Raw genomic sequence first — 23895 nt, forward strand, 5'->3', positions numbered from 1 at the left:
TCTTCTAACTGTCACAGCACTTACAGGTAACTCCAGACTGTCTTTGATCATCCTGGAGCTGATCAATGGGTGAGCCTTTGCCATTCTGGTTATTCTTCTATCCATTTTGATGGTTGTTTTCCGTTTTCTTCCATGCATCTCTGTTTTTTTTTTGTGTCCATTTTAAAGCATTGGAGATCATTGTAGATGAACAGCCTATAATTTTTTGCACCTGCGTATAAGTTTTCCCCTCTCCAATCAACTTTTTAATCAAACTACGCTGTTCTTCTGAACAATGTCTTGAACGTCCCATTTTCCTCAGGCTTTCAAAGAGAAAAGCATGGTGCTGGCTTCATCCTTAAATAGGGGACACCTGATTCACACCTGTTTGTTCCACAAAATTGATGAACTCACTGACAGTCTGGAGTTACCTGTAAGTGCTGTGACAGTTAGAAGACGCCTGTGTGAAGCTAATTTATTTGCAAGAATCCCCCGCAAAGTCCCTGTGTTAAATAAAAGACGTGCAGAAGAGGTTACAATTTGCCAAAGAACATAAGAGAAAAAGGCCTAAAGAGAAATGGAGGAATATTTTGTGGACTGATGAGAGTAAAATTGTTCTTTTTGGGTCCAAGGGCCGCAGACAGTTTGTGAGATGACCCCCAAACTCTGAATTCAAGCCACAGTTCACAGTGAAGACAGTGAAGCATGGTGGTGCAAGCATCATGATATGGGCATGTTTCTCCTACTATGGTGTTGGGCCTATATATCGCATACCAGGTATCATGGATCAGTTTGGATATGTCAAAATGCTTGAAGAGGTCATGTTGCCTTATGCTGAAGAGGACATTCCCTTGAAATGGTGTTTCAACAAGACAATGACCCCAAGCACACTAGTAAACGAGCAAAACCTTGGTTCCAAACCAACAAAATTAATGCCTCGCAGATGTGAAAAAATCATGAAAAACTGTGGTTATACAACTAAATACTAGTTTAGTGATTCACAGAATTGCTAAAAAAGCAGTTTGAACATAATAGTTTTGAGTTTGTATTGTCAACAGCAGATGCTACTATTATTGTGAACACCCCCTTTTCTACTTTTTTTTACTAATAGCCCAATTTCATAGCCTTAAGAGTGTGCATATCATGAATGCTTGGTCTTGTTGGATTTGTGAGAATCTACTGAATCTACTGGTACCTTGTTTCCCATGTAACAATAAGAAATATACTCAAAACCTGGATTAATCTTTTTAGTCACATAGCACTATTATTCTGAACACTACTGTATTATCCCGTCTGCACAAACTACATCTGATTATTCAAGTTTTGTGTATCTTGATGTGTCCTGACATAACTTTTTTTTTTTTTTTTTTTAATATACATTTAAAACTTTTCTGATTGGTCACAATGTTCTTCAAGCCTACTTTTACCACAGAGTACACCTGTTTGCAGGCCCCAGCTGGGTATCAGATTCTTTTTTTGTGCCACAAACCTGCACAATTGGGTGTCGGAAATCGGCAACAGGAATCCTGCTCACCTGTTGCAAGAGAGAAAAGCTGGCCTGATATGTGAAAGAGAAAGGGAATAAAAGGTGGGGCATAGACAAACTGTAGTTACCTGGAGTAACTCCGATTCTAAGCTATATGCTTTTCCTGTGTGGGACTGTCGACTGTCACAGTTTGTTAACGGAGTTTGAGAGCTAAAGAGAAAAAAATAACCCACATACAGAAAAATAAAAGATAGTCGTCACAATGATTACACAATGAGTACACAACAATACATATTGAACTATACACCCTGCATACTGAAAAACACACCCCGTGCACAATATTTTGCCTTTGCATCCCTCTGTGCATTCTTCTGTGGTCTTTGTCAGGACTCAGGAGCCACTGTTTGCATGGTCCTAATTTTAATGTTAAAGTATTTGCAAGATGCAAGTTTCGATAGACCACTTTAGCCATGATGTTATGTCACATGACCTCCCCTAGCAACCGCTCCGTCCAGTTCCAAACAAACAATCGACATAGCGGCAAAATGTGTGTGGCAGGCCGTGTACTTTTCGGCAGAAGAAAACTAGAACGGGTGTTTAGAGAGCGCAGCACCCACGCTTTAGTTATTTGGTACTGATTCATGTAAATTATTTTGTTGTGCTTCAGCGATAAAATAATATATAGATCTGTGTGGCCTTGACGTTTGATTAATTCTGCCTAAAAAACCCAACTATTTTATCTTTGGCTAACACACTTTCACCATGTTTAAATCATTTTGGCTCCAAACGGTTTGTTAAACAGTTATGACCTTGATTTGACTTTTTGAGGTCACCCAAGTCAAATGTCATTTGATCAGGAGAAAGTTGATATATAACTGTTGTGCAAAATCCTCCTTCTTGTTGCCATCCTCAGGTTGTGACCCCCCACCAAGCACACACAAAAATCCTTAAAAGTGTCACAGTCATCACTGTCCACCGTCTAAAATCAGCCATCATCATTCCTGACATTTCATTTTCTTCTGATATACCACAGCTTCAGCAAAAACACAACTACTGAACTACTCCTGGTGGCTTCCCACTTTACTCAAACACTGAGTGCCACCATTTCATAGTCAAATCTTAGCATGGGGGTCCATGCCATGGTGTGTGCAAATAAAATTATTTTTGTCTTATTCATTGCACATGCTTATATCATAATGATAATGAACATGTGAGTAATTGTGTAGCGTTCATCAAATACAAGTTCTCCCCCCACCCTTTAAACCACTGGTGCACAAACAGTTGACTAAGGAAATGGGCACAACATAAAGGAAACAACAAAATGCATCAACTGTTCAGATCGAAAGAACCAATGAGGCTAAAGAGGAGGTTTACATTTTACTCACTTATCAACCACAAGTTTCACTTTGATCCATGAAACCTTGGAAACCAATGAAATATTCCCCTCAACTGTACATCAGTCACACGTCATTAATCCTGTAGACATTTATTTGCACAGGTTCAACAGTCACTCAACAGAATGAGTCACTGTTGAAGTTTTTTCCCCAAAAATATCTATCTATCTATCTATCTATCTATCTATCTATCTATCTATCTATCTATCTATCTATCTATCTATCTATCTATCTATCTATCTATCTATCTATCTATCTATCTATCTATCTATCTATCTATCTATCTATCTATCTATCTATCTATCTATCTATCTATCTATCTATCTATCTATCTATCTATCTATCTATCTATCTATCTATCTATCTATCTATCTATCTATCTATCTATCTATCTATCTATCTATCTATCTATCTATCTATCTATCTATCTATCTATCTATCTATCTATCTATCTATCTATCTATCTATCTATCTATCTATCTATATGTTACATGTTGAGAATAATTTAATGACAAAATCAAGACAAGACAGTCAGAACAGAAATCAGGTTGGGAGATGGATTGTGATGGTGTGCGTCATGGAAACAGTTTTATCTTATTATAGTGAAGTACCATCTATCGTAATACAGCCATTTCCAACAATGCCAGGGCCTGCTATGACATCTAAAAATACTCTGTTGCCCACCCAAACCCTTAGTCACAATTTTGGTTGACGCATGAGACTAAAATGGTTTATTTCCATATATATGCTCACCATCCACTTTATTAGGTTCACCTGTTCAATTGCTATGTAACACAAATAGCTGATCAGATAATCACATGGCAGCAACTGCATTTAGGCATCTAGATGTGGTGAAGATGGCTTGCTTAGTTCAAACCGAACATCAGAATGGGGAAGAAAATGGATTTAAGTGACTTTGAACGTGGCATGATTGTTGGTGCCAGACAGGCTGATTTGAGTATTTTAGAAACTGCTGATCTACTGGGATTTTCACGCACAACCTTCTCTAGGGTTTACAGAGAATAGTCTGAAAAAGAGAAGATATCCAGTGAGCGGATGTTGTGTGGATGAAAATGCCTTGTTGATATCAGAGGTCAGAGAGAATGGGCAGACTGGTTGAATGGGTGACTGTATGATGCATATATCTACGAGGGTAGATCGAAAAGTTCTCAGCCTCACCTAGAAGACAGGGCAGCATCTCCAAATCTATGATGCAGTTGTAAACTATTATGCCTTGTATGGTTATGCACTAACATTCATGCGTCTGTCTTTATTTATTTTTAGGTGAGGCTTTTTGAAAGTCTTCAGATCTAGTGAAGATCCAAAAATGGACACAAAAGAAGCTTGTGTGGTGATTAAATATCTGCGTAAAAAGGGCATGAAACCCAAGGCAATCCATGATGACATGGATTGCCATTGCCATTGCCATTGAGTCAGATGATGACATCATTAAAGATGTAGAGTCCTACCTGAAGGACCAGAATGAAGCCTTCTACCATGAAGGCATCGGAATGTTGGAGCACCGCTGGACAAAGTGCATTGAGGTGAAGGGGGACTATGTTGAAAAATAACCAGGAAGTAGGAGTATCCTGACAACCCTTCTTGGTGAGGCCGAGACTTTTCGATCTACCCTCGTATATGTATCTATCTACAGTTGTGCTCTAAAGTTTACATACCCTGACGGAATGTTTTTTTTTTCAGAGAATATTAACTTTTTTCCACTCATGGTTAGTGGTTGTGTGAAGCCATTTATTGTCAAAAAACTGTGTTTACTCTTTTTAAATCATAATGACAACAGAAATTAAACTGATCAAAAGTTTACATACCCTCGTTCTTAATATCGTGTATTGCCCCCTTCAACATCAGTGACAGCTTGGAGTGTTTTGTGGTCGTTATGGACGAGACTCTCTGATGGTCAAGCCACCACTGATTATGTCTTGGACTTTATTTACATCAATTATGAAGAAATACAATCAGTATGGGACTCTATGATTAATCTGCATGGAGTAGACAGTTCTCAAAAACTAAGTGACTGTGCAAGAAAGAGTGAGGAAAGCCACCAAGACATCCAGACAACCCAGAAGAAGTTATAGGCTTCTGTGGCTGTGATTGGAGAAATTGTGCACAGTGCAAATTTTGCATTTTGTATCACCTGTTACACAGCTTCATGATGAAGTGGTATAGAGAAGGATTTTCTTAAAAAGAAGACCTGAAAGTTTAGCTACATAGTGCCAGAAGGTACATCTGAGATGCAAGCCTGGATTTGATCTGTTTTGGTGAACGAATATCCTTATCTGCTCTGCTCCACTATGAAGCTAAGAGTGAGCTCTGTAATAAAGACCCGTCTTGTCTGTCAGCATTGTAACTCTGTAATGCTGACAGGTTTTCTTGTTCGACCACAGCTTGAAGGTGAGGAAGAAAGGCCTCAGCAGTTTCATTGTCCACTGAACGGCTCTCCCCAGTGATGGTCTTCTTGACGTGTCGTTTCTTCCAGTGCTGCAGCCATGCTTGTGAATTTTTGAACACTGAAGAATCTCCCATCATCTCATTGAGATGTTCAGCCTTGGACTAGATGACAGGGCCAGAGATGGGAATGCCCTCTGCCCTACAGTCTGTAAACCAGTTGAAGAGGGCCTTGTCCAGGGTTGGGTTCTGAGATTGGTGGGACCCTTCATCTCTTTTGACTTTTTGGACAAAACACTTGAGATTTTCTTCTCCTTTCAGCCATGCAGGGAAGATTGACTCGGCCACCCCTTCTTCTTGACAAACCTTGGTTCCTAATTCACCATCACGCACCCTCTGGATGATTCAAAGTTTTTAAGTAACAGATCTGGATGTGAGTTTCCTCTTTACATCCTTCCCACGACCAGACGGTTTATTTTTCTGTAGATAATTCGGTCAGCGAGGCTTACCGTGAGGCAGCGTCGCTCCAACAGCGGTCAGGGTGCAGAGTAATCCATCAAATGTGAAAATTCATCAAATGTGAAATGGTAATTCTGTGTCAGAATCCACATGAATACTTTCGTATGTCGCTTAAATTCACCCATTTTGGCGGTGGTGTTGGCACGCGACTTTCTCTTGCTGTCAGCTAACAGTGCCATTATGACATCTGTGTAGCAGTGCATGTAACTGGTGTTCTGTCGAATTATGTGTCTCGTCGCATAAATCGTCAGTTCCACATCCTAACAATATTGCGCATGCATGCACATGCGCAGTTGCGCGGAGGGCTGGCCTGTCGACAGGAATGACATCTTGTTAGAACACCGGTCAGGGCGTGGAGTCATACATCCAAATGTGAAAGGTCAAATATTTTGCCACCGTTACCCCCAATAATTATACGGTCTGAAATCTCACATGATTAACCAATCAGATTTGCAGGAAAAATGTAATTGGATTAGAATATGACTTTACCAATACGATCAAAATTTGCGTTGTCTAAAAAAAATAAAATAAAAAATTAAATTAAATAAAAAGTTCCCCTGAAGGGAAAAATTTCAAAAGAACAGACGGCAGTGATGGTTGAGACTGACTGTGATGTCAGATTATGTGGGGGCTCCCACAGGCTTGAGCAATGCATTTTGGGTAGTGCACAGTGGTAGCCAATCAGCACAGAGAGGTGGAGTGATGTCACTGGTTGGTCTCTCTCTTGTTGCTAATCCAATGTGGTGGAAAACGCTCCAAATCTGCAGCTTTTCCATGTAAACCTGCAATGTTTTTCACATATTACATAAAAGCTAGCGAGAAATAAATACTTCTAAAATGGAAAAACACCATTTTTGTAATCTGATAAGACATCTGGAGTGATTTACAAGACATCTCACGGATGTCAGCGTCACGCATCACGTCAAGGTAACATCTGGTCTTTTCAAAAACTCATGTATGCACTCACGCATGTCCTCCTGCAGATGGCGTTAAAACGAAAAGAAAATATTCGTTATGGAATTCCCTCCCAGATAAATACGCTATCATCATTAAAATGAGCTGCAATTTTACAAGACGTTTCTAAAACAAACCTACATCCCAATGCTTAGATTTCAGGAGAAACTAAATTTTGTCAGTTTCGTGAAATGTGGGTAGTCCTATCGTTTTAATGTGCAGGCGTCCAACACTTAGGACGGATTGTCAAGTTAAGCAAAGGTGTGCACAAACAGGGTGTGTCTGTTTGTCCCCCCGCCCATCTGACGGGCGCTCCCGGGAGCAGTAACCCGCCTGCAATCGTGCCCTCTGACTCTTCGGCCTGCCTCTCCTCTTTTGTTTCTCATGCTGCAGTTCCTCCTTTCATTTGCTGCTTTCTTGAGTTTTATTTATTTACTTATTTATTTGAGCAGAAATGATCATTTTTCTTCCACTTGTTCTTGCTCTTTTCTACATGCCCGTGTCCTTATTTGGCTTCTCGTCTGCTGAGTGGGAGTGTGAGTTTGAATGTGTGTGTGTGTATGTGTGTGTGTGTTTCCTCCTCACTGTGAGTCACTGCTTGTCTGACTCACGAGCACTAACAAAAACATACAGTTGTCATGGGAACACAATCACCCCCCCCCCTCCCCAACCTCAACCTCTAGCTCTTCTCCTCTTTTTTCTTTTTTTTTCTTTTTTTTGGCAGGAGCTCCTGCCTCCGTGGGCTGCCCTGGCACTGCAGAAAGGGTGGCACCCTGGTTTGGGTGGGGTGGTGGTTGCAGGGGCGGAGATGTGGCTGTGGCTGCTGAGCAAGACAGAATGGATGGTTGGGGGGGGGATCAACAAACACAAAAGATGAATAAATGTAAAAGTGTAGGTTAAAAAAAAATTGAATAGAAAAATCTATTAAAGTCTGGCAGGGTGCAAGAGAGCAGAAACCAGGGGCCAACAGAAGCAATCATCCATCATCAATAGTAAGCAGAAAAGCTTCCACCGACTGAAATGACTATTCTCTCCTTCTGCTCTGGTGCTTTTACTGCTCTAAAATTGCAGGCCACTTTGAATCGTGCCTGTCCTTTGATGTGCTTCCGTCATAACCTCCCTGAGGTTGGGGGAATAATATGGCCACGTGCGGCCTTTTAGGTTTCAGCACAGATCAGGTAGGGAGTGCATCAAATGCACCCAAAGTCTGCCAGAGTTTGGCCTATTTACAGGTTGCTACATGCTGGTGTTGCGCCACCTAGTGAGAAATATGAGGGGCCCTCTGCAAAAGTCTCACATGCACATGTTCTCCATCCCTCTTATATTCACACACGCATACTTCTGTGCAAAGGTTGTAGCAGCATTTAATGCGCATACATAATTGGATGCATAATTTATTTTCTCATTGTGCTGTGTTGTACAATACACCTGCAAAAAAATCAAGTTTGTTTTTGAATTAGAAAATGATATTTGTAACTTGATAATAGATTAATTTATTTCACGGAATAGGAAAATAAAAACCTTTTTGTCCGAACAAGCGTGTTTGGGCTCTTAAAATGAAATTTTATGATCGCAAAAGTACGAACAGGGCGGCGCAGTAGCTTGGAGGTTAGAATTGTTGCCTCACAGCAAGAAGGTCATGGGGTCGCTTCCTACCTGGTCCTTTCTGTGTGGAGTTTGCATGCTCTCCTCATGTTTGTGTGGGTTCTCTCTGAGTCTTCTGGCTATTTTCTACTTCCAAAGACATGCAGATCAGGTGAACTGGAAACTTAAAATTGACTGTAGATTGGCCAGAGTGTACCCTGCCTCTCATCTTATGACCACTGGGGTAGGCTCCCGCCATCCGCAATTGGAAGAAGCGGGTATAGAAAATGAATGAATGAACAGAGAGAGAGAGAGAGAGAGAGGAAAAACATCATACTAAATTTTTGCATGCCTAAAACTATTGAACACTATTGCACATTGTCATCAACAGATGTACACATAGACATTTTCACGCATCCAAATCTACAGTCACTGGCCACTTCATTAGGTACACGTGTAACTGCTCATTAAAGCTGTAATCACTGAGAGAAATTCAATAGCTTTTGTTGGAATTTTTGAGGAAATTTGCAAAACTATACATTTTTGAAATGTGCATACAGTCGCCAATCAGAAAATGAGTGATTCTGTTTTCCATGAAGCCATCATGGGTAGCCATCTTGGTAAAAATGGTGGCTTAATTTTTTCCCCCAATATCTGCCTTCTAGATGACCTTGGATCTTGAGTCTAGTGGCTCAGTACACATTTTCAGGCTGAAGGAATCCAATGATGCAAACTGCAAAAATGTATGTGTGCAAAGCTACATTTATGGGTGGCAAAATAATTTGTGTGGCATCTTATTCTTTTAGAAATAGTTGTACAAAAAACACCTGATGCATTTCCTGCATTTTAATGTAAATAGTTGCATATAACTTTGATTGCTACATTTGTACATATGTTTTTGAAATTTACGTTTGCGTTCTAAGTTATAAAAATGGTTTGTTAAACATGTTTGTGGCTTTCACAGTAAAAAATAAAAATCTATTTGGATTTTTTGTGTGAATTTAGGTTCATTGTGTTAATACAGTATGTCAGAATGAAAGAAAAAAAAACTGTAAAGTCAAACAGGTGAGGTTGTGCTGAAATAAACAAAGCAAAGTAAACTTTTTTTTTTTTAAAAGATCAATTATGAGGGTTAAACCAAAAGTAGTCAAAGACAGCCAATTATACCCTGGACCCCAGAGGGTTAATATGACTGAAGTTGCAAAAAGGTGAATTTGTCCTTTTGTACAGTAGTGTTCAGAATAATAGTAGTGCAATGTGACTAAAAAGATTAATCCAGGTTTTGAGTATATTTCTTATTGTTACATGGGAAACAAGGTACCAGTAGATTTAGTAGATTCTCACAAATCCAATAATCCAACAGTAGAAAAGGGGGTGTTCACAATAATAGTAGCATCTGCTGTTGACGCTACAAACTCAAAACTATTATGTTCAAACTGCTTTTTTAGCAGTCCTGTGAATCAATAAACTAGTATTTAGTTGTATAATCACAGTTTTTCATGATTTCTTCACATCTGCGAGGCATTAATTTTGTTGGTTTGGAACCAAGATTTTGCTTCTTTACTAGTGTGCTTGGGGTCACTGTCTTGTTGAAACACCCATTTCAAGGGCATGTCTTTTTCAGCATAAGGCAACATGACCTCTTCAAGTATTTTGACATATCCAAACTGATCCATGATACCTGCTATGTGATATAGGCCCAACACCATAGTAGGAGAAACATGCCCATATCATGATGCTTGCACGACCATGCTTCACTGTCTTCACTATGAACTGTGTCTTGAATTCAGAGTTTGGGGGTCATCTCACAAACTGTCTGCGGCCCTTGGACCCAAAAAGAACAGTTTTACTCTCATCAGTCCACAAAATATTCCTCCATTTCTCTTTAGGCCAGTTGATGTGTTCTTTGGCAAATTGTAACCTCTTCTGCACGTCTTTTATTTAACAGAGGGACTTTGCGGGGGATTCTTGCAAATAAATTAGCTTCACACAGGCGTCTTCTAACTGTCACAGCACTTACAGGTAACTCCAGACTGTCTTTGATCATCCTGGAGCTGACCAGTGGGTGAGCCTTTGCCATTCTGGTTATTCTTCTGTCCATTTTGATGGTTGATTTCCATTTTCTTCCACGCGTCTCTGTTTTTTTGTCCATTTTAAAGCATTGGAGATCATTTTAGGTGAACAGCCTATAATTCTTTGCACCTGCGTATAAGTTTTCCCCTCTCCAATCAACTTTTTTATGTTCAACAGGTGCTGGCTTCATCCTTAAATAGAGGACACCTGATTCACACCTGCTGGTACCAGAAAATTGACGCACTCACTGACTGAATGCCACACTACTATTATTGTGAACATCCCCTTTTCTACTTTTTTTTTTTACTAATAGCCCAATTTCATAGCCTTAAGAGTGTGCATATCATGAATGCTTGGTCTTGTTGGATTTGTGAGAATCTACTGAATCTGCTGGTACCTTGTTTCCCATGTAACAATAAGAAATATACTCAAAACCTGGATTAATCTTTTTAGTCACATAGCACTACTATTACTCTGAACACTACTGTATCTGCCATGAAACAAACAAACCAACAGAATGTGGTGTCAACACAAACTCCTGATGGAGGAGAAGATCAGACGTGGTGCACATCTTCACAGTGAGCATCTTTTGGCCTCTGTTTCACCTCTGCATGTTCACATGCAACAGCTGGCTGGTAAAGAATTCTCCCAACAGGCTGAAACTGTACTCTGACAGTGGCATAATCCGCAGCCAATGAGAAGAAACACGAGGACACGTGAGGTAGTGTAGTCACAGCCAGTGAGACCAAAAAGAGGAATGCCAAAAAATTTCTGCCTCACAAATAAGTTCAAAACAAGTCACTGTACTCCTCCTCGGTAAGGCGAGCTTCTGAACCAGAGGATGGGAGTGATGGAGGGAGTCAGATCGACGCCCAAAACGCAGGAGATGGAAGAGTGTGGGAGAGATGCTTGTGATTGTACGCCACTCTTTATTGAAAAGAAAAAAAATGCAACTTGTCAAATGCTTCTATGTACATCAGCCACTATAACAGAAAGAAGCCCGACTGCACAATGTTCAACATCTTCCACCAGCAGTCCAAAGTAAATCTTTTTATCAGCATGGGTAGGATATAGGACCGCTATAACGCGTTGGCGCTGTGGGCTGCACGCAAATGTGCTTGAGCATGTGTACGACAGCTGTATGTGTAATAATCCTCAGTAAGCTCTGTGGCTCCCACAGGCTCTCTCACCGGGGCCCCACAGTGTCTTCGCTCCAAGCTGTAAGCACTTCTGTTTATTCCACACTGAAGAACGTCTGTGAATCCAGAGCCACACTGCTGCCAGCAAAGGTGATTTTTTTTAAAGATACTGTAGCCTCTTTTGAACTCCTAAGCCTGGCTGTGTCCACTGACCTTTGACCCAGTAAAGGCCACTTTGCTCTGGAGTGAAGAATAAAGTTATTAGGCAGGTGAATCCTTTCCGTCAGTCATCATCTGATGAAATGTTTTTGATCTTTTCCCATGAAATTGTACTGACAAAACCATAAGAAAGTACACAACACTCAAAAAAAAAAAAAAAAGACTAATTGGATGAACTCAATTTAATTATGTGCAGGATTTCCATATAATAAATATATATAGCCCCAACTAAAAAAAAAACAAAAAACAAAAAAAAAAACATCCATGCAAGATAATTTAATTTAATTTAGTTAGGACTACAAGTATTTATTAGATGGAAATCGAGTCTAATGAATCAGTTTTTTGAGTGAAATGTGTGTGTGTGTGTGTGTGTGTGTGCATATATATATATATATATATATATATATATATATATATATATATATATATATATAAAACATTACTTCCGTGACATTTGTCTCAGAAGTGATGTAATTTTATCTAATCAATTTAGCTGTTAAATTCATCCTGAACAAGTAGTTCTGTTTTGTCCAAAGGAGTGATTATATAAACGAGTGGTAAAGGTCGACACCTTTCATATGTGTAGCACTTTAAAGTGCCTTGAGGCACAATATGAGTAAACTGGATTAACCTGATTTGAAACCTCATGATCATCTTAATTGATCTATGCAGGGTTTTTTTTTTTTTGTTTGTTTGTTTTTTGGTTGGCAAACACCATGTGGGCTGCACACAGAAACCCACATATGGTGAAACAGCTGTGGCCCCAATGTATCCTGACCCACTGTGGGCCTATGTGGGTGTTCTGTGGGCAAACTCAATCATGCACTTTTAATATCAAACCCTCAAGAGTCCCTACGAGGGAATCCTGTGTGGGCTGTTTTGCATGGGGGCCTATGAGGAATAACTGGGTGCGCTCGTTCCTACAGTAATCCCACAGTGGGCGTGCGTGGGCATGTTTACTGGGATCCGCAGACATTGAACTGTGGGCGTTTTAAGATTTTTAACATGAAACCCTAACCACCTAAAAAGCCAGGTAAAAACTGATTTTGCACAACATGACCCCTTTAAATGACAACTGTGTTCTGTACCCTGTAATCAGAACCTCAGCGTTAACAACAGGAGGATAATTAATACAGATTTATTATAATGTGATAATATGATGTTATGATAAACTCACTTTCTGCTTTTCTATTTCAAATCACAGTCAAACAAGTAACACTGGGCATTATTACCACCATGAATAAACCAAAACAAACTCTTCATTTTCACATCACCTGCATTAGCTTTGGTTATACAAATCCTGTCCATAAAAGATATTGTCAGATGATGACAAACGGCCAGATTAACATCTGCCCTGTGTTTCTTTGGCAATATTCTCCATGAACCTGGGAGTTTGCTTTGTATGTGTGAGTGCGCCCTCTGCTGTGCACATCCTGCAGTGTACACAGACAAACTTGCCTGTCCTTATGCCATTTCCCCCCCCCCTGAGATAATTACACCATCAATCACCTTCATTCTGCATGCCTGGTCTTTACGTCAGCGGTGATTCCCTTTGCTGTGCACGTCAGTGCTGGAGCATTTATTTGGGTTACCGTGGTGATATTTTGACTGCAGCAAGACACTTTCAATAAGCGGCTTTGGCCTGAAACAAAACAGGTGATGCATGCTGGGAGCTGAAGTTCATGATCTGTTACAAAAACAACAACTACAGCAACAACCAAAAAGTGCATGTACATGTCATATAAGGAACTAGGATAGAATGGAGAGTGACAGGTTGGTCCTCTGAATGAAAGGATGAATGTGGGATGGATATTTGGGCCACTTGGAGAACAAAACTCCCACAATCATTGTTGTCACAGTGCAGAAAAAAAAACTCTTTAAAAGAACTACAAGTTCCTGGAACATTCTTATTTTTATAGCTGTTTATACTTTTGATAAATAGAAAAATAACTGTCTATATTTCTTTAAAAAAAAAAGTCTTGATAGAAGAAGGATGTCAGGGAGACAGGATAATTAAAACAGATGATTAGGATTTCTGTAAATTCAATATTTTCTATCAGATAAAATTCATATTGCTTTAAATGTTTCCAAAATATATTTGGGATTTTAGTAGAGCCTGACCGATATATCGGCCGGCCGATATTATCAGCCGATATAAGCCCTTTTCAAAGTACTCACTATCGGCTGAAATTTTTCCAATAGAACACCGATAATTTCTCATAAACAGAACAATTACTGAAATAATGTTTGTGTCGGCAATGTAAAATGTCCTTGCACCGTTTGTCCAGTAGATGGAGCTCTGACTCCATTCAACTGAGAGTTGCTTACAACCCTGCTTTAATGTGTTCATCACGAGCTCCCGTAGTTTGCCGTCACACTGCACTGATCGGCTGACAAAGGCATACAAGTAAGTTTATAAGGATGTTGTTTGTAATAACTTCGCGATTACATTCACCCCACATTTCTCCCATTTCAGTTCAACTCAGTTTATGTACAACCCCTGGCAAAAATTATGGCATCACCGGCCTCGGAGGATGTTCATTCAGTTGTTTAATTTTGTAGGAAAAAAAGCAGATCACAGACATGACACAAAACTAAAGTCATTTCAAATGGCAACTTTCTGGCTTTAAGAAACACTATAAGAAATCAGGAAAAAAAATTGTGGCAGTCAGTAATGGTTACTTTTTTTAGACCAAGCAGAGGGAAAAAATATGGAAGCACTCAATTCTGAGGAAAAAATTATGGAATCATGAAAAACAAAAGAACGCTCCAACACATCACTAGTATTTTGTTGCACCACCTCTGGCTTTTATAACAGCTTGCAGTCTCTGAGACATGGACTTAATGAGTGACAAACAGTACTCTTCATCAATCTGGCTCCAACTTTCTCTGATTGCTGTTGCCAGATCAGCTTTGCAGGTTGGAGCCTTGTCATGGACTGTTTCTGTGTAGGCTCTCAGTTGTCCAGGTGGTTTCCATAGTAGAGAAGCTTGAATCTTCGACTGGACTGGGTTGCTTGACGCGAGGACGTTTCGCTTCAAATCGCAGAAGCTTCCTCAGCTAAAATTCTTGCTCTGGAAGTCTGACGTCTGTCTGATTCTTCTGTCTGACTCTTCTCAACAAGAGTCAGACAGAAGTCAGACTTCCAGAGCGAGACTTTTAGCTGAGGAAGCTTCTGCGATTTGAAGCGAAACGTCCTCGCGTCAAGCAACCCAGTCCAGTCGAAGAGTCAAGAGCTTCTTTACTTGTCATGGACCATTTTCTTCAACTTCCACCAAAGATTTTCAATTGGATTAAGATCCGAACTATTTGCAGGCCATGACATTGACCCTATGTGTCTTTTTGCAAGGAATGTTTTCACAGTTTTTGCTCTATGGCAAGATGCATTATCATCTTGAAAAATGATTTCATCATCCCCAAACATCCTTTCAATTGATGGGATAAGAAAAGTGTCCAAAATATCAGCGTAAACTTGTGCATTGCCTTTACCTGACATGCAGCCCCATATCATCAATGACTGTGGAAATTTACATGTTCTCTTCAGGCAGTCATCTTTATAAATCCCATTGGAACAGCACCAAACAAAAGTTCCAGTATCATCACCTTGCCCAATGCAGATTCGAGATTCATCACTGAATATGACTTTCATCCAGTCATCCATAGTCCACGATTGCTTTTCCTTAGCCCATTGTAACCTTGTTTTTTTCTGTTTAGGTGTTAATGATGGCTTTTGTTTAGCTTTTCTGTATGTAAATCCCATTTCCTTTAGGTGGTTTCTTACAGTTCGGTCACAGACGTTGACTCCAGTTTCCTCCCATTCTTTCCTCATTTGTTTTGTTGTGCATTTTCGATTTTTGAGACATATTGCTTTGAGTTTTCTGTCTTGACACTTTGATGTCTTCCTTGGTCTACCAGTATGTTTGCCTTTAACAACCTTCCCATGTTGTTTGTATTTGGTCCAGAGTTTAGACACAGCTGACTATGAACAACCAACATCTTTTGCAACATTGTGTGATGATTTACCCTCTTTTAAGAGTTTGAACTGAATGAACATCCTCCGAGGCTGGTGATTCCATAATTATTGCCAGGGGTTGTAGTTATGTGTCAAATGTGCTTCATTGCGTCGGTCACACTTTTTATTAAGCCCAAGTTGTGTAGACCTTATTTCTAGCATGAAAAACTTTCATTTACTGCTAAGAGGTTGAAACATTCAGCTGATCGGCTGATTTATCGGCTAGCGGCAAATCAGCCAATTTATCGATTATCTGCATTTTTTTCATCCAAATATCATTAACGGCATCTGCCTAAAAAAATCCATATCGGTCAGGCTCTAGATTTTAGTACAGGTAACTATGCTTGCCAATATCGGCCACAACATTTCCAAATGCAAATGCAGAATACTGACAAATATAATGTGTATAACACATCAATTCAACTACAAGTTGTTGCATCAAAGAACATCTGGCAAATTGAAAACCTCTTGCAAACATAGAGGATATACAGTAAACATAACCAACAGGGCAAGTAACAATTTACTTTGAAACTGTGCCTGCTGTAAATTCAGGCAACATATGCAAACACAAAAATGCTTTGCAAAGCTCCACAATGCAGTGGACATTTCTGCCCAGAGGACTTTAAATGACTTTTATTCATCAGTACATTGTAAATAAAATAATGAAAGTGTAAACTCGTGAATAAATTAAATTTACTCAGCTCTGAAGAAACCAGGTAGAGATAAAGTGAACAGTCCGTTAGTTAAAGTCCTCCCCGTGCAAACTGCTTTTTCTGTTGAGAGCAGTGCATTGTGTGAATTTGCAGCAGGTACGCAATCAAAAGGCATCAGAGGGTTGATGCACAACCTGTGAGTAAAGACTTTTTTGTCTTTATGATACATGACTTCATCTTTCGACTTCTTTGTCAGTCATACCAGTTTTTAGAATATGTCTTGATCTAAACCTTTGACTAATCTGTTACAAAAGTTGAAAATGTAGAGATACTAATTCAAGTTATTTTATTCAAACACACACACACACACACACACACACACACACACACACACACACACACACACACACACACACACACACACACACACACACACACACACACACACACACACACACACACACACAATTACAATATTCTGCTCCCCACAACCGCAGGTTGAAAATAATAATCTGCTTTTTGCTGCTTTGCAGACGAGCAGGGCGTATTATTTTCACTGATGTATATGTGTGTGTGTGTACAATTCATCTATTCATTCATTTTCTGCCGCACATCTGAGTCCACGTTGCAGTGGCAGTAGACCAAGAAGCTCACCCCACACTTCCCTAACTTCGGCCAAGTCCTCTAACTCTTCCTTCCGAAGCCATCTGGGAAATATAATCCCTCCAGAGTGTCCTCAAGGACCTGATCTTGCCCAGGGAGACAACCAGCGGGTATCCTCACCACATGCCTGTGTTGCAGCTTATATTTATTTATGTTTTCTGTGTTTGCAAGCATTTCTGTTTGTTCAGTTTGCAAGATGTTTTTTTGATGCAACTATTTGCAGCTGAATCGATCCAGAACATTTTTTCCCCCCTATTTTTAAGTGTTTTCCGCTTTTACTAGTGTTGTTTTAATTTGGAAGTGTTGTGGCCCTCACTGGCTACTGTAGATTCCAGAGCGTTTGCAGTCAGTCTCCGTTATTGATGCTGCGGTGGACCAAAGTGGTTTGAAAAGTCAAATCCGCTGCAGATCTTCGACCTTCTGTCACACTGTGAGTGTGCGCGCGCATCGTTGCTCTTTGTCCGCAGTCTGGGAACGAGCAGCACAACCTTCTGATCCCAGAGAGCTCAGAATTTCCCGCTTTGAAGTCTCTTTCAGGTAGGATGGACGTCTTAGAAGTTGCTGAAGAGCTGGTACTTCATAGTCCAGTCCATCTGCGGTGCTCTCTTCCGGGCTCGCTTGGCATGGGCTTTGAGCCTTTCCTCTGCTGCTGTAGCGCTCAGACGCAGGCCCATCTCGGCAAACGGGTCCAACAGACGGCCGCCCTCATCATCCGCCAGCTGCTTGAGATAAAGAGAAAAATTCAAAAGGTGTCATTGTTTTAGGAAAGCACAGTGTGCATGAAGCTCCTCCCACACCTGTGTGCTGTTGCCCTGGCTGCTGAGGTCAGAGTGCGTGGACCTGATGGACTGTGTGGTGGAGCTGCCGTTGATCTGAGGGCTGGGGGAGCCATTGGATATGGACGGACCATCATAGTCTGAAAACCAAATAAACATTTGTAGTAGAAATGTGACTTTTTTTGGGGTAAAGTCCTACAATGTAACAAAACACAAATTGAAACTCTTCTTCCATAAATTCTGAAACCATTAATGAAGCATGACCACGTCGTTAATTCCACGCGGTACCTTTGAGATAAGCGATGGTGGGAACCACTCCCATCCTCTTGAAGTGTTCGTCTGTTTCTGGATCCACCACCAGCAGCCTGGTTTCATCTCCGCCGTTCTTTATGAAGGCCACCACCTCTGCATGTCGCATGCCCTCAATGTTCACACCATTTACCTGAACAAGAGAGGAAAGAAATGTTGTGTCTGCTTGTCTTATAATGGTTTATTTGTTGTTGTTATCAGCAGCCTCATTGAACCATCACAGCCAGTCTACACACAGATATTATGAATTCTGTATGGAACTTTGAATTTTTTTCAAGTGAAAACTGGTGTTCTTCAGGGATGTGTTCAGGCTCCGTCCGTGTTCAATGCTGGCATTGATTGGAGTTGTTTGAGTAAGGTTGTGGAAACCAGCAGCATAGTGTCTTTATTGGCCAGAAAAAGCTGGCTGATCTTGACTTCTAGGATGATGCTCTGATTGTTGATGAATCAACAGATATCCTGATGTCAGAACTTAAGAATCAGAGTGAGGGATCAGAATGTTTGGGTTTGCGATTGTCCTGGATCAAGATCCATCCTTGACCTGCCATCCTGGACTTGGCCATCAGAAGCGTATCTGTATGCAGTGAAAGTGTTGACCTTGTAGAGTCATTCACTTATCTTGGCATTGACGTTCATCTCTTTATCTGCTTTTGAGATCGTGAGATGTCTGGGAAGAGCTTATGGAGTCATGAGGTCGCTGGACAGAGGTGTTTGGCAATGCAGATAGCGAATGCCCAAGTCCATAGGGTTCTAGTGCTTTCTGTCTTACTGTACAGTTGTGAGACTTGGAGGCTAACCAGTGACCTAAGTTGATGACTGGATGCCTTTGGCAGGAAGTCTGCTCAGAGGATCCTTGGATAAAGGCTTTGCTTCAAATAAGGTGTTGCTTAAGGAGAGTCAGATGAGAAGCATCACTTGCATTGTGAGGGGGCTTCAGCTGTGACATTCTAGCCGTGTGGCGGGTTTCTCTGTGTATGATCCACCAAGCAAGTGCCTAAATGTTGAGGATCCCAGCAGGTGAAGAAGGGCAAGGGCAATGCCTAGGTTTCACCTGGCTGTGACAAATAGATGGTTACTTGATTATCTGCTTGATTGGTGGACATCGTCCACAGCGTTGTGGACACAACAAAGTGCGACACCACTGCTTACTCCCAGACTTGATTTGATTGACTAATCTAGACTAATTATGTATAGTAAAGACTTTTTAAAATGTCTAGGCTCCATCCTTTTTGTGTATCCACACATATTTAATAGTCTATCATAGTCATAAGTAAGACTCAACCTTATCCTCAGGTCTTTTGTCTCATATTGTTAACATTTTTGTCTTAATTTTTAAAATAATCTGGGTCTGTCCCATTGGACAGATTCACCTTAAAATGCAGTAATATTTAATTGACCTCAGAATCAAGATTCTCATTACATTTTGTGCAAATATATGTTCTAACATTCCTTAATTAGTTGTTTTCAAAATCCCTTGACTCCACCCTTCTCCTGCAGAACTTCCCTAGAACATGAGTTTTGTTTTATTCCAGTTTAGACCCAACATTTTCAAGAAGATTTGAGAAAATCAGTTCACATATTTTTGACTAATTACAATGACAAAACAAATGAAAACATAACCACCTTGGAGCAGCATAAATGTCCAATTTTATCCTGAAAGCACTTCATGGACGGTTGCTAAGAGACAAAATGCTACCTCATTTTTACCCAGTAGATGGAGCTGTGACTCAACATATGATGTCAGTTGGCCTGCACAGTGATGCTCAAGTTTTTCCAAATTATGACCACAACAGAAGGAAAAACTGAATATTATTAAACAGGTCCCCTTTAAAAAAGAAATGATCACGCTTTCTATGCGGGGCTGCACGTGGAGCATCTGTCGGTCCAGATGCAGTGAGACAGAAGGACATCATGTGCATGGGACTGACCATGTGTGCAACAACATTGTCTTTGCTTCTACACTCAACTTGCAAAACACAATGGTGCTTTCATGCACGCTCTTATCTGGGTGCTGTGAGCGTTTGGAGGCCTGTGTTTCAGCCGTGGCGTCTAGACTCTGGGCCCTCTGAAGCAGGTGGCTTCACACCACGCCGAGGTAATGTTGGTACACAATGAATTATTAACGGTGTTCCTGAGCTCTGGCTTATAGGGCAGGTTTCAGGTATCAGAGTCCTGAGGGGGAAATTGTTTAAAATTCATTGTTTATGACAGAAGGGATGGAGAGAAGCAAAGGCGAGGAAAGCTTCCATTTCCTCTTTGCTCAATTTGTTAGAAAACATGAGAAGACATATGGCGATAGTGTCGATTAAAGCACCATCAGATGGGCTGCTTTCCTTTCAAGGCTTTCCGACCATTTGATATCAAGAGAACAAACATCTTTTTCTATTTTTTCCGAACAACAGGTGTCGTGTTTCGCAGCCCTTCATTAACAATCCTTCCACCCAAGACAATACCCGACCCTGTTCTCTGCACACTGGACTAATTGATATCTCTAACACAAACCTGCTCTCACGGTTCAATACCTCGACGAACCTCTCGAGGTTAGTGTGTGTTCATCACAGTGTGCAGCCACCTGAGGCCCACTTTCATCATTTCCAGCGCATCTTCACACGAAGAACGGTATCACATTTACAAATAATGCTATTGACTAAGCTTTTATTTTGAAATATTCATCAACAAAAAACAGCACCAAGGCCCCAGCAGGTGAACAAAGAGCTAGTCAGGGAATTATGGGAAGCATTTGAGATGAGGGGAGTACATGCAAACTCCACACAGAAAGGCCATAGATGGGAACTGATCCCATGACCTTCTTGCTGTGAGGCAACAGTGCTAACCACTAAGCCACCGTGCTGCCAAACAGGAAGTAACAGGAAGACAGAGGATGGGAAGGATAGGAGCAGTGTTGTGTGGGCCGCTGAAGAGGAGGTACTGCTGGCCCACCACCACCAGAGGGCGCCCTGCCTGGAGTGCGGGCTCCAGGCACCAGAGGGCGCTGCCGCCTCACAGGAGCAGCCAAGGTGACAGCCGTCACCTATCAACTGAGACAGCTAACATCCATCAGCGGAGGGGTATATCAGCTGGACGGCATCTCCACCTCATTGCCGAGATATCGCTCTACCAAGGAGGTAACGAACTCAGCCAGCCATACGGATTAATACCTTGTTGCTTGTGTGTAAAACAACTGAAGACTGAGAAGGACGTATTTGGATAAGTACTCTTATTCCTACCTTAGAGTGTTGTGTCTGATTAGAGGTGGAGGTGGTGTTTTCCACCCCACGTGTTGTTGGGTGCAGCCGCACCCACATCTGACTGTTTCTGTTCCTCGCCAGCAGTACCGGATCCGACGAGCGGAGGCAGTGACCACCTGGGAGTTCGGGACTTGGCGGCTCCAGTATTCCCGGGGTTCGGTGGCGGAGGAAATCGGGTGGTTCCGGTTCGACTTGGACAGACATCTCCTATCGTCGAGCCTGCCCACACGACACCGTTGGAATTTGACTTGTGACCGAAATTGTAATTTGTTGTGTTTGTTGTGCGTGTTCACAACAGTAAAGCTTTGTTATTTGACTTTCTTCATTGTCCGTTCATTTGCGCCCCCTGTTGTGGGTCCGTGTACTTACACTTTCCCAACAGGATATCTCGGCCAACGTCATGGATCCCGAGGGGCGTCAACCGGCTGTTGAACGGCCAATGGAAGAACAGGGCGCACAGGCGCCCGCAGGAGGAGTGATCGGGGAGTTGCAGCGGATCCTCACTACTTTCACAGCTCGGTTGGATCTTATGACTGAGCAGAACGTCCTCCTTAACCGCAGGGTGGAGGCTCTCGCCGCGCAGGTGGAGGCGCGCCCCCAGGGCGCTGCTGCAGCTCCCCCTCCTGTCGACCCTGTGCGTAACAGTGACGTTCCACTGGTCGTTCAACGACCCCCCCCCACCTTCCCCGGAAGCATACATAAGCCCTCCAGAGCCGTACGGAGGTTGTGTGGAGACGTGCGCGGATTTCCTTATGCAGTGTTCGCTCATCTTCGCACAACGTCCTGTTATGTACGCGACCGATGCTAGCAAGGTAGCTTATGTAGTAAACCTGCTTCGCGGCGAGGCACGCGCTTGGGCTACAGCGCTCTGGGAGCAGAATTCACGGCTCCTTCAGACATATGATGGGTTTGTGAGGGAGTTCAGAACCGTGTTCGATCACCCTAATAGAGGAGAAACCGCTTCAGCCGTGCTACTGTCAATGAGACAGGGGCGTCGGAGCGCAGCTGCTTATGCAGTCGACTTCCGCATCGCGGCTGCGAGGTCCGGCTGGAATAGCACTGCCCTCCACGCCGCCTTTGTAAACGGACTGTCATTGGTTCTTAAGGAGCACCTGGTGGCTAAGGACGAACCGCGGGATTTAGATGGGCTCATCGATCTTGTCATACGGTTAGACAACCGGTTAGAAGAACGTCGGCGGGAACGAGACGAAGGGCATGGCCGGGCACGCGCCGTCCCTCTCCCTTCCGGTTCCGACCGCGCTCCGCCTTCCCCACACTCCACGGCCCCTGCGCTCCGTGTGGCTACAGCTCCCCCTGCTGACGAAGCTATGGACACGAGCAGGGCAACATTTAGGGCACCAGATGCACAGAGGAGGCGGGCCCACGGAGTATGTTTTGTTTGTGGCTCGAGAGAGCACCAAGTGAGAGACTGCCCCGAGCGGTTAAACACCAACGCCCGCCCCTAGAGACTGGGTTAGGGGTGGGCCGAGACATTCACGTGGGACACACCCACATCGCCACACGACTCCCAGTTACGATCCTTTATGAGGAATCAACCCTGAAGGCCCCAGCACTGGTGGACACGGGCTCTGAGGGGAATCTGTTGGACAGCAGATGGGCCAGGGAGATAGGGCTCCCTCTGGTGGCGCTTACCTCGCCTGTGCAGGTTCGAGCACTAGATGGCTCCCTACTCCCTCCAATCACGCATAAGACACCACCAGAGTTACTGGTGGTGTCCGGAAATCACCGGGAGGAGATCGAGTTTTTTGTAACTCCTGCTACCTCCCGAGTGATTTTAGGGTTTCCCTGGATGTTGAAACACAATCCCCGGATCGATTGGCCGTCCGGGGTAGTGGTTCAGTGGAGCGAGACCTGCCATCGGATGTGTTTAGGTTCCTCGGTTCCTCCTGGCTCCCAGGCTAAGGAGGAGGTCAGAGTCCCGCCCAATCTGGGGACGGTGCCGGTGGAGTACCATGACCTTGTCGACGTGTTCAGCAAGGATCTGGCGCTCACCCTCCCCCCCCACCGTCCTTATGATTGTGCCATTGATTTGGTTCCAGGCAGTGAGTTCCCGTCCAGCAGGCTGTACAACCTCTCACGGCCTGAGCGCGAATCAATGGAGACCTACATCCGGGACTCGTTAGCCGCCGGGTTGATCCGGAATTCCACCTCCCCGATGGGTGCAGGTTTCTTTTTTGTGGGTAAAAAAGACGGCGGACTTCGTCCATGCATTGATTACAGGGGACTGAATGAAATCACGGTTCGCAATCGATACCCGTTGCCCCTGTTGGATTCTGTGTTCACACCCCTGCATGGAGCCTGAATTTTCACCAAGCTCGATCTTAGAAATGCGTATCACCTGGTTCGGATCCGGAAGGGAGACGAGTGGAAGACGGCATTTAACACCCCCTTAGGTCACTTTGAGTACCTGGTCATGCCGTTCGGTCTCACAAACGCTCCCGCGACTTTCCAAGCGTTGGTTAA

The 23895-nt window shown here is 42.5% G+C and overlaps 1 protein-coding gene and 1 long non-coding RNA gene across 5 annotated transcripts in view; both read right to left on the reverse strand.

Annotated features, from left to right (window-relative positions):
- The window catches only part of LOC117528339, a 639388-nt gene that overhangs the window by 84810 nt on the left and 530683 nt on the right, over positions 1–23895 (reverse strand). The window lies entirely within an intron of this gene.
- The window catches only part of LOC117528329 (Na(+)/H(+) exchange regulatory cofactor NHE-RF2), a 108167-nt gene continuing 101610 nt past the window's right edge, over positions 17339–23895 (reverse strand). For 3 of the 4 annotated variants that reach the window (XM_034190959.1, XM_034190962.1, XM_034190958.1), the window contains 3 exons: positions 18143–18296; positions 17876–17994; positions 17339–17800 (listed from right to left, as the gene is read on the reverse strand). In XM_034190959.1, the coding sequence (XP_034046850.1) occupies positions 17630–17800; positions 17876–17994; positions 18143–18296 (444 nt within the window). In that variant the 3' untranslated portion in view covers positions 17339–17629. The remainder of the gene's footprint in view (positions 17801–17875; positions 17995–18142; positions 18297–23895) is intronic. The other variant, XM_034190960.1, reaches the window with a different exon arrangement.

The sequence above is a fragment of the Thalassophryne amazonica genome, chromosome 16 (genome assembly GCF_902500255.1).
Source record: "Thalassophryne amazonica chromosome 16, fThaAma1.1, whole genome shotgun sequence".
Taxonomy (NCBI): Eukaryota; Metazoa; Chordata; class Actinopteri; order Batrachoidiformes; family Batrachoididae; genus Thalassophryne; species Thalassophryne amazonica.